The sequence below is a fragment of the Euprymna scolopes genome, chromosome 7, assembly GCF_053919585.1.
Source record: "Euprymna scolopes isolate OS-2025 chromosome 7, ASM5391958v1, whole genome shotgun sequence".
Lineage (NCBI taxonomy): Eukaryota > Metazoa > Mollusca > Cephalopoda > Sepiida > Sepiolidae > Euprymna > Euprymna scolopes.
Window position 1 is genome coordinate 13,861,622 of NC_136488.1, and position 18,551 is coordinate 13,880,172.

An 18,551-nucleotide genomic window follows, 5' to 3' on the forward strand; every position below is an offset into this window, starting at 1 on the left:
GTTAGCTCAGTTGGTTAAGACCTTGGTTCATTATCTAAACGTTTTGGGTTCGAATCGTGGTGTAAGATGGGGTTTTTTTTTCAATTTTTTTAAATTTAAATATTGAACCAGTGTTATTTAAGCCATTTTTCATGCAACGTTCGTTTTTCTGGGGTTTTTTTTTTTTTTTTTTTACTTTGTTTATTTTTAGCAACACCCAAAAACACCCGGGTACCCACCGATTTTTTAAATTTTAATATCGAAACAGGCTTATTTAAGCCATTTTTCACGTGTTCGTTTTTCTGTTTTCATTGTTTGTTTGCCTTACGTTAGTTTTATTTTAGTTTTTTTTTTTTTTTTGATCGCCGCATAGCGGGGAAAACAGAAACTGGCTTCCAGCACAAAACTGGGTCAAACATTACGCAACTTGACGTTCTCACCTGCTAATTTCGGTTTATAAACGTCAACTTAACACACTTATCAATTCATCTGTTCCCGTGGTCGAGATGGTGAGGTCGCAGGGGTTTTTTTTCCATTTCCTTTCCACCTCCGCGTCAAACGGTCGGGGTTCAAGCCTACCTTTATACTAAAACTATTTTTTTTCTTTTACACCTCCAAACACCTGGCCAACGTTTTTTTTTTTAACAGGGTTGTTTTAATCTACCCACCCCCCACCTCCATCTCCAAACACCCGGGCAACGCCGGGTACCCTCCCCCTCCGCTAGTAAATAATAAAACACAAAATTATGGTAGGTTGTTTTTTTTGTTTTTGGTTTCTACATCTTACATTTATTCATTTTGCTATTTTCTTTCACATAGCGTTGTTATGATTTTATCGGTGACGCTTGGCATAATCCAGCTATTGACGTCATGTTCCAATCAAAGCTGAGCGAACGCTGAGATACGTCTGGTTGACAATATGCACCAATTTTAATGAGTGTCTAAATTTAAAGTTTAAGGGATCTTAAGAAACTGAAATTCAGGGAAACTTGCTTAATTCGTGTCTATTGATCAAATTTAATGCCACTCTAGAAAAAATAAATTCAACTGGAAAAAAACCTTTAAAACATTTTAAATTATTCCAAAGAAACTGAAATTTCAGAAATATTTAGTAATTAATGTTTAATGTCTATTGTTAAAATTACACAAAACTCAGAGATATTTGACTTTTAATAAAGCATCCCCTTTTCTACCCCTTTTTGCATAAAAGTAAATGAAGAGGTTAATGTAGTTTGATTGAAACATTGTTTATTGTGTATATAAAGGTAATTTATAGAAGGCAAAACAATGCAGACTTGTAACGGATCAACACAAACTGAAGCAAATTAAAACATTTAATAAAATAAGCTATGCAGATTTAGTTTTTATTAATACAATATATTATATAATATATATATATATATATATATATATATATTACACACATACAAGTATGATTTTATTTTCTTATACTCTTATTACATTATATTCTTACTTGCATCAGCATGGTCTGATGGAAGTTTTGCATTTATTATATTTCAGGAACACTTTCTTTTGTCATACGCGTTTTAAACTTTAATTCAAATATGCACATGAAGGACATTTTAAATGAAAATAATTCTCATTTACTATGGTTTCCATATGCACATTGGAATTAATATTATCAAAAAAGATATAATGAAAAAAGAGCATAAAATTTTATATATATTATTAATAGAAGAATGAATCTGCATAGTTCCACCATTATATATCTTAATTTACTTCCGTTTGTATCTAAAACTATCTGTAGCAGACAAAATTTCAACCAACACAAGCAGGAACAAATTTTCGCAGCTGGGGATTTTGAATACACTTTATTTCTTGGCTTGTCCAATCAGAAGCTAGCTCTCAGTCATGTGACTGAGAGTATAAAAGGATAAACCAACAGCACACTCTCTCTTTCTTCTGGATCTTGGACAGACAACAATTCCACATGGAATGGACCTGTCACTTTTCTCTTGGGACTAAACAGAACTCACCTGGCCTTCGGCGCAGGGTTCAACCAAGATGTAAATACAAGCAAGCCAACATGACTATCTCCACATATGAACTTCAATGCGGCACACACACACAAACTTTCTTTCTCATTCAACAGTATTGTCTCTAATTTTCGTGACACATGCTTCTACTACTATCTTCTAGGAGACAAATAATCCATCATGGCTATGGGCCATAACTTCAATAAACATGCAAGAACTTTTCTCTTTCAACAGGCCTGTCTAATCTTTAATAATAATCTCCACATAGGAACACTTTCCATGACTTATCAGTTTCCTTATTCTTACTAACAAACATAACCAATAAAGCTGTTATAATTCAAGTACTAATACTAATTATTGTGATTGAATTTATTCTCTTCAGAAGATCCAAAGAAATCATTTTTAACAAAGAGAGTTGGTTCACAAAAAGCAGGTAGATCCAGAGAAAATTGGAAATAGTTGGTGTCTGACGAAAATTGGAAATAGTTGGTGTCTGACGAAAATTGGAAATGATGAATTAGTGATAAAAAGATAATGAAGAAACCTCACTCCATCAAAGAAGAAAAGACTTGAGAAGAAGTCCCAACAGTCGTCTGTAGAATTAAAATCAACATTTTTGGTTTTCATCATTTAAATAAGTTTTGACAAAAACAACGTTTATAATTTTACTGAATAATTCTCTGCATTTTTACTTTCGTAAATTATGGATTAATCTAATTTGAAATAAACTGGACTAATCTATGTAGGTTTATTTTAGCAGATAATTCATTGAAATAAAAAAGACAAAATTTCAATAGTTTTCACAAGTTAGGTTGCACATACGTCAAACTAAATCAACATTCAAATATTTTTTCTGTAGATGTGAATGTAAACATTGGAAATTTCATATTTTATGTAGAAACTCATTACAACCTTCATGAAGGTCGCATTTAACAAATACATCAGTTTATCATCATGATCACTTTAACATCTGCTTTACATGCTGGCATATATTGGACAGGTTTTAAAAAAAAAATTACATTCAAAATAAACTATCTCTGACCAGGTCTTTATTTATTCCTCTTTCCCTAAAATACATTCTTATCACTTCCTTTCATGTTTTCCTTGCCCTTTCCCTGTGAACTGAACCCGCTATCTCAACTGTTCTACATCTAACACAAGAACTCTCATCCATTCTTTAAAGTGATCATACCATCAAAGTCTCCTGCTCTGCAAATTTCCCTGTATTGTTCAGATGTAACCTTCCCAGAGATCATAGCTTCTCTTCAACACTTTAATGCAACACGCCCTCAATCCTCACTGGCCAGGTTTCACTTCCATATGTAATTATGCTGCATATGTACGCCTAAAATTCTCTTGGTTAATAATAGCAAAAGTTCCCTTAACTTGATGGCATGGTCAGGTTAAAAGAGAGGATGAGAATTTTGGGGGTTAGTGGAATAGTCGAGGTAGCAGGTTCAATACACAGAGGAATGCAAAGAAAAACAAAGAGATCATGATGGACTTGAGAGAAAGAGGGGGGTCAATAAAAACTTGGCCAGAGATAGATTCATTTCAAAAAGCCAATATGTAAAAATGGTTGTTAAACTGATCATGATGATGATGATGATATAAAATTACCTTAATTGTTGCTTCTACGTTTGCAGACAACATGAATGTGTAAAGATTTATGCCAAACACGTTGACATTCATAATTACATCCGCTTTTTTTGTCTCTTTATTTTGTTGCTTTCAATCTATTACAAATTACATCTTTGACATCTACTCTTTTTTCCTCTCACACACTCACACACACACACACATTACGAGTATGTACGTCAAAGAAATGTTGAGAGAATATTATCTGCAGATAATTACAAGGTCATAGCATATGGACATGATTATTGTTATGGAAAACCATTTCTTGTATCATTTTTCTATACTTGTCAAACTGATTTTAAATCTTTTTTTTTTTTTCATTTCATCCTTTGAAATTGTCTATTTTTATGCTCTTCATCATTGGTAATCATGTTCACTTAGGAATACTGAAAAATAAACGAATAATTCAATTTGTCTTTAATTATATTTACTAGCAGGGTTACATGAAGTTTCCCAGATTAGAGCATGGGATATTATTATATGCAACACAATAAAAAGGAGAGTCTACTTTAACAGCAACACTGATGTTGACAGCTTGATATATTACCATTCAACTATCAATATTCTTAATCTAACACTTATAAAACAATTTCATGTTAAAAAGGTGGTATTAACAACCTTAAGTAGCAGCTAAAGATGCAGAACTACTTCCATTGTTTATACACTCAAAGTTGAGGGGTCTTTTTTTCTCGATCTGATATTGAGATTAAAACACTACCTTTTTGATTTAGAAATTATTATACTCAGTCATGGATATGCACACTAGTACATGAAGGTTAACTAATTTGCATATTCTTTTGAAAAATGAATGTTAATAAATTACTTATTTTTATGGTTTCTTATCACTATTACACTAAATTCTATTTATACATAGTTTCTACATTCTGTATAATTACATACAATTTAAAATGAAAACGTTCTAGCATGCAAAAATACTTTTATATATATAAAAGTGACCTTGTCAGTGTGTGTAAAAAAAGTCTCTACAAACTCCTATCTAAATATTTGGTCTACAGATTTGAAATTTGATATATAGGGTATCTGGACCTGTAGCATATTTTCAATTTGGTTTTTAGCCAGTAAAATAGCTGCTAAAGGATCAAAATTGAAAAAAAAAAAAAAAACATTGACCCCTGGCCTATATATGGTCGACTATAACTATAACTAGTGTAGACTATGTCTGAATGAGAAATTAGTGATCCTAAAATTTAAATAACCCTCAAATTTATTAAACTGTTGAAATGAAACAGCAAACGTATGCATACACAAAATAAATTTTATCTGAGAATAACACATAAAAGAAAAAAATTAACTTAAAAATAACTAAAGAAATATATATATATATATATATATATATAAAATAAATAAACTAGTATAAACAAAAAACATAAGCAGACATATCTGAATACATCCAAACTAAAATTATATCACTTTCTAATAAAGAAAAGGTTCTATTGCCTCCAAAAGCAAACAGAGGAAGGAGTGAAGTGAACACTGCCTGATAAATATGCACACATTGACTGTAATAAATGAGTGCATGAATAACAAAGAATCTGATTGTCTTATTAGCAAATTCAGCACCACATGAATATAGAAAAATATATGATAACATCAATTCCATGCAATAGCATGATGAATCCTCACAACGATGAAACGCAGAAAATTTGGTGTAGCAATAATATATATATATATATAAAGAGAGATTGAGAGAAACGGAGAGATGGGGATGCGTTATATACTCAATATACCCAAATTGTTCACTTAGCATTTTATTATACTAGAAAAAAAAATATATATATATTCTTTAATTTCATATAATTTTAGTTTTGGAATATCAGTGGGCGATACAATCAAAATTGCACATTCAAGATTTCCACGGTCTAATTCACACTCAAACAATTCCGCATTTGTTAGGTCAGGTTTTAAAATAACACTTATAAAAAAATCATATAGGGATATACTTAGGGATGCACTTACAAATTCGGAAAACTTTTATTAGCAAATTTTACATGATACACTTGTAGATTTTATGTGAATTCTCTAACATTTCTTTGTGTAGGAAACATACAAGCATAACACATCAATACACAGTTTTATATATATTTATATATATATATATATATATGTGTGTCTTGGAAGTTTTTTAACCTTTAAAACTATATAATATATATATTATATGGTGGGGCAAAAATAACAGATGTTTTTGAAATTGCTATTACTCTGCCCTATATTATTAGAAATCATCAAATATGTACAGTTTGGATTTTTTTTTTTTTTTTTTTTTTTGCAAAGACATGCCATTTTATAATTTAATAATGAATTATTTTGTTTGTTTCAAATAAAAGTTCAAAATGTGGAGAATTAAACATAAGGTTTTTGTATAAGAGAGCTATGTCAAAAGTAATAAGTCAGTCATAGCTGTTTCATCTGTATTTTAATCCAACAAAACAGCAGACAGTTCCCAAAAAGATAATTCTAAACTGTGATCATTGAAACACACTGCAGAAAAAAAAGCCTCCTGAGACAGCAAGAACCCTACATAATGTGGAGTACGTTCGAGAAGCTAGTCTCAGGAGTCCAAAGCAATCTTCTCAAACATTCTGTAAGTCTTGTAATTAGTGTTTGCTCTACAAAAGTATGAACAGCTTCACTTCCATCCATACAGATTGGCCATCACACAAAAGCTTTAGTAAGCGAACTGAAACTTGTACGTCAGATGGAAGAGATTTTTTTAATGAGTGATGAAGCTGATTTTTATCTGGATGGAACAGTTAATCAATAGATATGTTGCTATTATGCTGCAGAAAATCATAAATAACTGCATGAAAATCCACTGCATAGCCAAAAATAACATGTGCTATAGGAGAAACTAAACCAATTGGACCTTACTTTTTTGAAGATAATGCTAGAAATTCTGTTACTGTTAACTTAGAACATCACATACAAATGATCAATAATTTCTTTTTGTCTGAGTTAAGATAAAATCGAATTGCAATCCAATATTTTCATTTCAGCAGAATGGTGCGACAGCACATACTGCTAGGAATTCAATGGACGATCTCTAACAAATTTTTAGCGAACTACTTATTTCCAGATTTGTTGAAAATCAATGGCCTCCCTGGTTCCCCAACTTGCCTAATGTGATTTTTTCTTGTAAGGATATGTTAAGGAACGTATTTATCAGAAAAAGTATGTAATATTGGAGAATTAAAAGATGGGATTCGTCTTGTAATCGCAGAAATAGACAGAGACCTGCTGCAAACTTTCATATCTGCATCACCGAAAATGAACATCGCCGAAAATGAACATCGCCGAAAATGAACATCACCGAAAATGAACATCACCTAAAAGATATATTCCTCACTTGACTTTATGAAATGGCAAAAATTTTTGAATAAATTGATGAAAAAATTATATTTTCAATAAAATCTTATATTTAAGGATTTTTAAAAAAAAAAAACCTGTTATTTTTGCCCCCACTCTTTGTGTGTGTGTATATATATATATATATATATATATATATATATATATATATACACACACACACACACCCTAACCCCAAGGTAAAATTAAATCATAAACTGAAAAGTTTTGTATCACTTATATGTCCCATTATAAAATTCAAATCAACATATAATGATACTAAATCTTATGTCTAGAATTCAATTTTGATCAAAATTCATTAAATGATTTTGATTTGAGAAACTCTCTAAAATTTGTGGCTTAAGCATAAGGAATCTTAAGAACAAATTGAAATTGTTAACTAAATATTAAAGTGTGTCAGGCTATGGACTTATTTATCTACTTCAATATATCTTAACATCTTCTGACATCCGAACGTCCGATATACAAATTAACTGAAATTTCCTCAGGTACACTTTTCAGGTTAATGATATCTTGAAAGTTTAATAAATAAATCGCAAAATACTCACCCGTGGGTTCCATGAAGGACCTGTAGTATGATACTGCTTTACATAATCACGCAATGAATTCAGAGTTCCAATCCAAGCTTGCACCCACGAAACATGATTTTCATCTCTAAATTTAAAAAATAAAGAAAAGATTAAAAATTTTTAAAATAGGTTTTATGAGGAAATATCATTTTTCATTGGCAGAAGATATTTGAAGTTTTGATACTTTAAAAACAGTCTTAACTAATTTTATTTAACTAGCAGGGGAAGGGGAGCACCCGGTTTTGCCTGGTTGTAAAATATGCTTAAATATGATATTTTAAATCGTCAAGATTTCAGATATATTGCAAATAATGGCTTCACGTGAAAGGGTAACTCCGACATAAAAATGCAGGCGTTGGAGAGAATACGAGAATTCTTTAGGGTACCAAAAGACATAAGGGTCAGTACCAAGGGCAAATCACTCAGAGTGGAAAAGTAAAATATGCCATAAATACATAGGAAGAAAAGATATAACTTTATATTTCTTTTAGAGATGAATGTATGCAGGATGTTCCTGTTTTAGGATCTTGGACACTCTTATGGGAGAAAGGAAAGTTAGAATTCAGTGTGCAAGTAGGATTTGGCACAGGGAGAGGGGGTTGTTTAGTTAAAAATGATGTTTCTAATGTCTTTGTCGAGTTCTAAGACTCCAAGCAAGGAAATCTGAGTGAATCAGTATGATGAAAAGGTATATCTTGATAATTAGAAGCCGACCACAAAGATTGAAGTAAATGAGCTTTGATATATGTCCCAAAATAAGTGAAATCATTAAAAAATGAGACAAAGCTCTAATTAGTAGAACAACCATGCGAAAGAAAGTGTCAGGACACAGGAGTCATTGAATTGGTGAAGAGGTAAAATCGGACCTTGATTTACGGCATAAGGGTGGCTGGATGGAGCAGCCGATATGGATAATAGGATGTACTACTCTATACTCAAAAGGAATATGCCAGGGAGATCAGATGGAGATTCTTGTCTAAAAATAATGATGGAGTCAGTTGGAAAAGGGCTGACTAAAAAGTTTTTTTATGGTGTCTGATCTTTCTTAGCCAAGTGTATGGATATAAAGAAAAAGTGTACTGGAAATAAAAATTCGTACATTTTTGGAAAATAAGAAGGGAAGGAGTGTTACATAAGAAGGGCTGTCCCCTTCTCATGTATGTGAGAAGGCAGACTAGAAAAGTGAAAATGAGATTAGGAAAAGGCTACAATCGAACCCTGTAGGCAAGTGTTAAAAGATAATGGAAATCCTAGGAATGCAGCTGATTGTTAATTCTTTTAGAAATAACTAAATATTTATGTCAGAAAAAGAGTGATTGTCCATTTTTTTAGAAATAACTGGATATTAAATATGTCAGTTTAAAGAATGGACAATAAAGTTGAAAATGTTACGTAACAAATAGGTTAAATGGTACAATTTAATTTATGGATTTCTTTTATTTATCAGAGGTGTGTAAATACATGTGCAAGGGCACGGGTGAATTGAAACGTGATAAATTAACATTGGGACCACACTTCTGAAGTGATAAAACAAAGGAGATTCTCAATATATTGAGATGAGGTTCGAGATTAGAGGGAGAGTCACACTCATAGCCAGAGGGAGGGTTAGACTGGGTAGCTGATGCCCTTAGAGGCGAAGGGTAAAAGAGTAGACCATGTAGTCGAAAAGGCTTGAATCTCTGACATCATCAATCAGCCGGCTAATGAATAAAGAAGTCATCTAGTATTTGTAAACTGTTGTCTTCGTCTGTCGTCATTCCTTCCAACAACCGAAAAGTAAATGTGTTTTGATTATCATTGTATAACCCCCTGCCAAATAATGTGTCCCCACCATCATCAAAAATGTCTTTTCCCTCCTCTGTGTTAACAAGAACTGTTGCATAAATGTCTCAGCTCCGTATAAAAGAATTATCATCATAGTCGTCACTGTGTGTAATCTATATAAATGTCATCTTTGTTTAGAGTCTCCGTTATATGTGTCTCTGATATGAACCCACTACACAACACATGATGGTGAGTTGAGAGGCTTAGTTAAACAGAAACGTAACAGTAGATGCTTATCTGGAAGGAAAGCCTTTTCTTCTTGGATTTTCAACGAAAAAACAAAAAGAAATTCTAAATCTTTCACTTAACTTTCACTCAAAACATACACTTCATTAAATATTAATTCCAAGCTTCTTTAACAAGCCTCGAATAGTCGCCAGACAATCAATGTATCAATCGATGGCATTGTCTAGTCGCAGTTTCTTGATTGAAAGTCAATTTCAAAAAGCCATTCAACACATGTTAGCATATAAAATGATCATCATGATGTCGTCCAAATAAACTACAAGATATTCTTTTCAATCAAAATTATTTGGTAGCCATTTGTGATGGGATGATACTAATATTTTTACAGATTCTGAGACAATTGCTGATTCTGATTCTCTTTAAATTTCTAAATATAGAATCGTTTTTTTTTTAAGAGGAAGTGTCTGATTACAGAATAAATCAATGTAATATGTGTATATATATTGATTTTTGCAAAAGTAAAAATACACTTGTGGAGATCTATCTATAGTTTTTTGTTTTATTAATAGTTTTAAATCATTTCATTATTATGAAAATTAAGTTTCAAACAAAAACAAATCAAAGTATCAGTTGTGGCATTAGAAAATGAGCACACATTTTTCTGATTCCGATACCTCCCAAAATTCTGATTTTTCGAATTTCCAATTCAGATTAATTGTGCCAACATTAGGTATAGTTAGGATTATGACCATCATCTCTATAACATGAGTCAAAACAGAATTTAGGGTTTCAATCCCAATTGTCTATCACCACTCCAAACAGACTCAATTATGTTGGAGGTTCTCATCTTTATCAATGTCAAATAAACTGCGATGTTTACTAATTTCACAAATTAAAATGAATAAATTCTTATTAAATTATCATCATTATATATCAACTATACTCCAAATATAAAGTAATAAAATATCTAACAATAATTTGCAGGGGTTTTTTTTAGCATTCAAAAAAATGATAAAACCTTTATGCCTGAACTCTACTTAAGCATTTCCTTGACAAATAATCAGTAAAATTATTGACATACACATATGGTAATTCATTTCAAATTCTCAAAACAATTCTTTTAACTTTTTTTAAACTTTATTTTTCATTGCTGGTACTAATCATAAAAAGATAAATCTATATTTATTTTGAACTATCAGTAAAACTAAAATTGGTTAGAGTCAGCTAACGTACTTCCTAACTTCCAACATAGTGCTATCAGAGCAGTAACACAGCAAATCAGTTCTTTAACTTTCACTGTTCTTCAATATTTCTATTGTGAAACGATTTATTGAAATAAAATATAAGGAAAGGACATTATTGAAAAGTATGCAATAAAAATTAACAAAATCATACACATAAAAATAACAGAATTAATCTTTATTTGCACTTCAAATAAAAAAATTTAAAAATAAGTTATTTTATTTTAAATCTTATGAGAAATATGTTTATGAAATTATAAAGTTTTTTATTTGAATTTATAGAATATATGTTTACGAAAGTATAAAAATAAAACTGAATTCAAAATAATAAAATTTCAAACATCATAAAAAAACATATCCAAATATTCAAAAAATCAATAATTCTTAATTAAAATAAGACCAAAAAAACTTTTCAATGACTAAGAAAAAAAAAAAAAAAATCAGAAAAAAGTAAGGGAGATATAGGTGTAAGAGAAAAAAACAAACAAATTGATTTGCCTTGTCATCGCTCCCGGTAGCACTATGCCAGAAGTTAGGAAGTATGTTAGCTGACTATAGCACTAAAATCTGTAGATTATTCATCTTAAGTGTATTTTGAATTACATGGACTACATGGATTTTTAGAGTAATCCGGACATTAAAAAATGAACTCCATAGTAAAATATTCAGAAATTTTAAAAAGAAACGAAATCTGTAATTTTATTGAAATCAGAAATTTAGAACAAATTGCATTGAAATCGCTCTGTGCTTAAAACTAAACAAAAAATTTCATGAACAAAATTTCTTTCCTAGAATGGTTCACCTGTGGAACACAATACTGTAGGGCTACTTCCTGGCTGACTATAACATGGTCATTTTCAAATCTAATGTGAAAAAGTTCCTATTGAGCCATCCACTTAAATAATCTAACTCTACCCAAGTTCCACCATTACTGATCATGTTCTCTCACCATCTACCAAATACTTAACCATGATCTTAGAATGATATTCTAGCCTTGATAAGCAGTGCTCCCCCCCCCCCCAAGTAAAAAAAAAATCTTGGTTATTGTTTATGTTGATAATATTTTGAATAGTTTAACAGGCAAAAGAATGAGAAAAATGTAAAGGTTTTATACAATTTCTTTAATACTTACTTTCCTTTGTATTCTTTCAGGATGCGGTTGGTGTAGAAAAGAGCAGAATCGGCCATTTCCTTGATGTATGGACATGGTGTCGGCTGGGAAAAAAAAAGAGATTTCTCAAAAATAAGTTTACAAAATACATTTACAAAAAAAAAAAAAAAAAAAATACAGTTTTAGAAAAATGAAAGAACTGATAGAAATCTTTCAAATGTTTTCATCTTTCTTTGACAGGTTATGGCTCGGAACAAAACAACCCTCTCCTTTTCTCCCCAAAAGTTTCACCCAAAGGAACAAAATCCTGTTTAAGTTCTACTAAAATACCCATGTTACTATAAATAATTTAAAAAATTCAAATTTTCACTTCATGATCTTTTTCTCTCACACAGTCATCTTTTTCACAACTTTCTTTTATATAATATTCTAAAACTTTATTAAAAATCTCTGGTAAAAGCTTAATATAATTAAAAAAAAAAAGAATGAAAACACTGCACTGCTGTACAATTACACGTTTGTGAAAAATGAAAGAATTTGGTAAATATAATCGTGCCACGGAGGAAATCTTTCAGATCTAAATTTGCTTTTGGCAATTAAGTTATAAGAAAATTTTTCTTATTAATGGCAGAATGCCGTCATGATTTTAAGTAGGAATTTTGCAACAGATATCTCATCATCCAAATCTTCTTGTCAGAAAAAAATTTGCAACTTCTTTTTTGAAAAGACTCTTACAATACTAACTGCTTCTTACCAAAGCCTTTAGTCTATAAAAGAGGCAAAAAATAATCAGCAGTCGACATGTGTTCTTGTCACGATTCAGTTGAATTGTTCAATGATTTCTTTGTGTCAAATCATATCAATGGTTTTCTTTCCTCTCTTCTCTTCCTATTCCACCATTAAAAAAAAAAAAGCACCTCAACTCAAAAAGATAAGCCTGTTGCCTGTCAGTGTCTGCCAACCATAAACATCCTGGTCTTTTTTCTTCACAATCAAATTGGATTCTTATCTGTGAGCCATTTTGAACAATTGCAGAAACATTGATATTCTAGACACTGGATCTTCAGTGCTGTTCACGATAAACAGAGGACAAATGCAATCTATCCATTTAAAATGATCTTGGACAAATACATTACATAATAAGGCAGTGAGATAATACTTACAGTGCCAACCCATCCAAGAGCAGAAATAGACTCACTGATAGCCGACAAATGGTTGAAGCATGAATCACCACGATTGCCTTCACGGATTTTCTAAAACAAAACAAAATACATGAAAAATTTTAATTTGATTGTTATTGCTTCTATTGTTTAAAATCTGTATAAATATAATTTACATATAAACTTAACTGTTTGAGAACAAAAAGTATGAATTATAAAATAGTTTAGTACTTTTAAGTATATTTATGACATGAGATGGAAAAAAATGGATAAGAAGTGTGTTGATGAGGCCGTCAAAATAATTTATGGGATTTTTAAATATGGAAAAGATTTTTTTTTTTAATTTCTCTTTTTAATACTTGAAATTCATTGTCAAGTAAGATTTCACAAAGTAAATCTTTCACAGATTTTTTTTTTTTTCAAAATCATAAAAGGAATTGAAATTATCCTGGGAGATGATTACTACACCTGCTAGTCTTTTTTTATTATTCTTTTTTTTTTTTTTCGGAGCTAAATTATACATTTATGATGGGACAGAACAGAACTCTGTAATTGTTTAGAGTGCTATTCCACAGTTTTGATGAAGATGAATATTTTAGTTAAAATCAAATTTTCATATCTAGTTATATAAAAATAAAAAAATTTAAAAAAAATCAAGATTGTACTCTTTCTAAATATGGATACAAATTTTGGTTCAATGTGTAGTTATTTAACAATTCCACTGTGTACCTGAACATTTAATAAAATGATGAGGAGTTTGCTTCTGTTACTATGTACAAAAAAAAATATTATCCTTCTGAATTATAATACATTAGCTCTGTCTGACCTCACGTTCTATCCATTGAGCTTATATACTTGCAATATTCACTAGTATCCAACAAGTTTGAATTGCTTTACTTCTAATTTTTGTAGATTTGAGGCAAAGTTTTTCACATATTAAAACAACAAAAGTTAAAGCATTTAAAACACACACACATTCATATATATTAGAAAAAGGTGAAAGAGTGGACAAAAAAAAAGAAGGAAAGAGGGAGAAATGATTTTTGTGTAATGCATTTAAAATATGTCGGATGTAAACAAAATTGAGACTGAAATTGTGAAGATAAAAAAGGTTTCAATCGAATTGTGATTTCTTTCAAGACGACTCCTAATGGAATTGACTGAATGTGAAAGATGAAAAGAGTCTCATGGTTCTTCATCTTCTGGGCAGATGAAAAAGGGGAACAATGAAATTAAAATGAAGACACAGCTTGGTGAAATATGATTGCAAAACTACAAATGATTTCTGATTTTGAAAAGACAAACAAACAGAAAGTGAAGATCAAAAGGGAAAAGTTTATAGACTTATCAAAAACTAAACCAGATGCAACACGTTAACATATGAAAGAAAACATTAATGGGGGATCGGGAGTTCTCTTAATGGCATTACTCCTATCTTTTATTTTTTTAAAGAAAAGAATGAGTTTTATGGTTACCTTATTAAGAGGTGCATAACTGTTGCATAAAGAAAAATGAATATTAGTTTGGAAATGGGCAAAATGAAGTCAGAATATATATATATATATATATATATATATATATATATATATATATACACCCAAAACCTTTGACCTTGATGGAGGGGATACTAAAACTTGCTATGGTTTCTAATGATCTGAAATAACAGCAAAGGGAGACTTGATTCCAAATATTTCTCATGTTATATCTCACCTCTCTGATTTTCATCAATAAAGTAAGTTTCACGGTGTATAAGGATTATTTGATACTGGAGATATTCATAATCGTACCCTATTTCCAAAACACAGGAGATATAACATATGAAAAATATTTGGAATCAAGTCTCCCCTTGCTGCTATTTCAGATCATTTGAAACCATAGCAGCAAGTTTTAGTCTTCCCTCTATAAAGGTCAGAGGTTTTGGGAAATATAATATTTTATAATTCATATGCAAACAAAATGACTATGATAGAAACATTTTATGGATGTAAGAAAGTGCCAAAAATAGGCTCTGGATGATCCCCTTTATGTATAACCTTAAGGGCAAACGTCACATAGCCACTACACAATTACCTTTCCAACGAGCCTTCATTTGTTAACTTTTGATTAATAGTCGCTGACATTTGGAACTTATAAAATTGCCAAAAAAAGGTGATATATCTATATATGGGTATATCTATACTGGTAGCCAAATTGAATATTGAAATGCTCATATCTTTGGTTCTATAGGATAAAATTACATGAAAATTTGCAGGCTTTTTGAAGATTAAAATTCTATGGTCAAAATTTTATGACAATTGGTAAAAAAGAAACTATATTTTCAAACCAATAAAATATGCCCAAATGCCTGCATTTGTATATATATAGCGTCTTGCAGGCCAGCTTCAATTTTGCTGCTTCAGTTGTCTCCCATAGCTTTGCCAGGCCACTAATATAAATATATATTCTAATAAAAGATGTGCATGTAGAATGTAGATATCTGCTGGTTTGGTCTGTTTTGTGGCCAATTAACCTTTTCTAAGTTATTTAATATTGAAACAATATTGTAAACAATTCAATGTATACATTTAGTTGCACACAAGTTGCTGGATAAACAATCGCAATAGATCAAATCATAAATAAGATTTGAACTTTGTATAAATTGCTTTCCTAGAACTGCCGCCTGTTAAACTCTGTTCCACTGGCCTGCTTTCCAGCTGACTACAACATAGCCATCTTTAAGTCCAATGTAAACAAGTTTTTGTTGAACCATCCCCTTAAATAATCAAATTGTACCCAATTTCTACTACTAATGATCATTATGCTGTTGTACCACAGACTACCTTACACTCCTTAATTCTTATCCTTGAGTAGCCTTTGGGTTCTTATAAGTGGTGACTCCGTTGTAAAAAAAAAATCTCCCAAAGAATCCACTATTTTATAAAGAACCATAATACGCATCAACTTCAATTGTAAGCAAAAAAATGTTTTTTAAGTAATATTTATCACTAGTTTTATAAGCTGATGATGATAAAATTATCAGTGTTAATAGTTTTAGCAAAATAGTTGAATAATAAATTTGTTGCAAATTCTAATTCACAGAATTAAAATTGAATTTCTTATATCAATGCTCTATCTCAAATATTAAGCTTTTTTCATTTGGTTAGGATTATCTTATTAATATTTTTTTTTTTTTTACACGGTGGTCACCACTTATCAAGGCCCGGAAGCCACTCAGGGATAAGGATTATTGCAAGTACAGTACGTTAGTGTGGAGATTTGATGAAGTGTTTACTTAAGGGGCGGTTCATTAGGAATTTGTTTACGTTGGATTTGTAGTCAGGTGGGAAGCAGTCAGACGGAACAGAGTTCCACAGGCATGCAGTTCTAAGAAAGAAGCTTTGTTCATGGAATCCACGTTTTGATTTAGGCACAGATAAAGAGTGTGAGAAATTTTTGACAGTGGATTCAGCTAGACGGGTGTTTTTCGTGAAAGATTGGCGAGGGTGGGACTAGAGATTGGAGTTCAGACAAGCACCTGCCATGGAAATAACGATAAAACAAGGATAGGCTCGCAATGTCTCTTCTGTGGGAGAGAGGTTGCAGGGTAGAGAAAAGCCACAAAGTCTATTTTGTACTCTGTCCAGGCAGGATAGGCTGTTTTTAGCAGCTCCTGTCCAGATATGGCAGCAGTATTCCATCCTTGGACGTACTTGGCTTTTATATAGATAGAGAATTGCATCAGTAGTGAGATATCTTCTGGAGCGGTAGAAGGATCCCACCATCTTTCCAGCGACTTTGGCAACAGACTTGATGTACGTGTTCCATTTCAGATCAGGAGTAAAGGACAAACCCAGAAGCTTGTCAAAACACGGGGCTTCTCCTAGACGAGAGCTATCCATTTCAATTGATGCCAGATGGGGATCAGAGCGTTGATGATGTAAAGATAGGAGTTTGGTTTTAGATGCATTAAAGGTAACCAGCCACGTCTTCCCCCACTGAACCACGCGCTCGAGATCAGAGGAGAGAGAATCAGAGAGAACTTATTTATACTAGTTTTAAGTTTACAGAGTTATTCAATTTGTAAACTTGGAAAATGTTTTGAATATATCTATACATAGAGATAAATGTAATTAAGTTATCAAGAGTAAATCTTTAACAAAAAATTCATCAAGATAAGAAAAGCTCAATGCTATTAAGAGGAGCAAACAATAATATTAAATGAAAGATGAGGCATAAAAGTTATATATAACGTTATTATAACATCAGAACAATAAGGAAACGTTAAGGGAAAATTAAGAAAAAAACTTCTTTAGGCCATAACATTTTGAAGCTAAACGCTTCTCATCAGAAGAGAAGAGCCAGAATTATCATTTTATTATTAGTAGCCTATATATATATATATATATATATATATATATATATATAAAATCTGAGGTTATTGTTTTCCAGAGGTTAAGTAACCAATGAAGTTTAAGGAGGTTAATACAAGAGTGCTCAATACTGAAGTAGAGCAGGGTATATTCTTTGTTTTTACATTTTACTGCTTATGTAAAAACAAGAGTATATATATATATATATATATATATATATATATATATATATATATATATATATATAGTGACCTTTAAATTGTGTAATTCATTCTTTCAATAATGTTACACATTCATCAAGTGTCTTTATGCGAATTTTTCTAACCTGGGAAATATTCCATTTGTGACGTATAAAAAGCAAACTTTTTCGTTCAAATTTTTAATATTGTATGCTTGTTTTCTTTAAAGAAAGGACAGAACCTGGATCAGTTCAGAAAAGAATGAAATGTTGGTATTTACCTGAACTGCTTCTATTTTTGAACTGGTTGGTTGCAATAAAGATATCAGTTGGTTCTGCAAAGAAGAAAGATCACACAATAAACAATATATATATGTATATAAATAAAGAATAAATAAAATATATACATCACATATAAACATGTGTGGTCCTCCTGCCCAGGCCAGCAGATGACTTTTGACCCCGCTGAACTGGTCTGGCCGTTGATCGTCTATCTTCCAAAAGGACTCAATATAAATTCTCAGCGTCTCAGGCTTTGTGTCGATTTTCGCTGAAAATAAAATAGCTTCGCATGCACGCCAAAAAAAGAACACAGACTCCGAGAGTTCTAACTACGAAAAAGTTTTTACATATGTACATCATTCAGTTCAATTACACCAGAAACATTTAGATTCTCCAAAATCTTATTCTTCGTTCTTCACGATGGCGGTCAGGATAGATGGAAGGGTTGGGCAGTCCCTTGGTAGTGTGTGTTTTTCTCAAGATTTGGCATCAATCTGCTAAAATCAGATTGGGCATTTGCTTATATTGGGAGGTGATGGGATGGTTGGGGCAATCTGCTAAACCAATCAGGGTCCAACACGTCTTTTGGGGGATCCCCAAATCTTTTTACATGTGTGCATCTCAACAGGTTTTCCATGGCCTGCAAATTTGGG

General features: G+C 31.4%; 1 protein-coding gene across 8 annotated transcripts in view; it reads right to left on the reverse strand.

The window, feature by feature from the left end:
• Positions 1–18,551, reverse strand: part of LOC145279608 (adenylyl cyclase-associated protein 1-like) — a 169,397-nt gene that overhangs the window by 21,726 nt on the left and 129,120 nt on the right. For all 8 annotated transcript variants that reach the window (XM_080130789.1, XM_080130795.1, XM_080130792.1 and 5 more), the window contains 4 exons: positions 17,898–17,951; positions 13,093–13,182; positions 11,951–12,033; positions 7,547–7,652 (listed from right to left, as the gene is read on the reverse strand). In XM_080130789.1, coding sequence (XP_079986915.1) covers positions 7,547–7,652; positions 11,951–12,033; positions 13,093–13,182; positions 17,898–17,951 — 333 coding nt within the window. The remainder of the gene's footprint in view (positions 1–7,546; positions 7,653–11,950; positions 12,034–13,092; positions 13,183–17,897; positions 17,952–18,551) is intronic.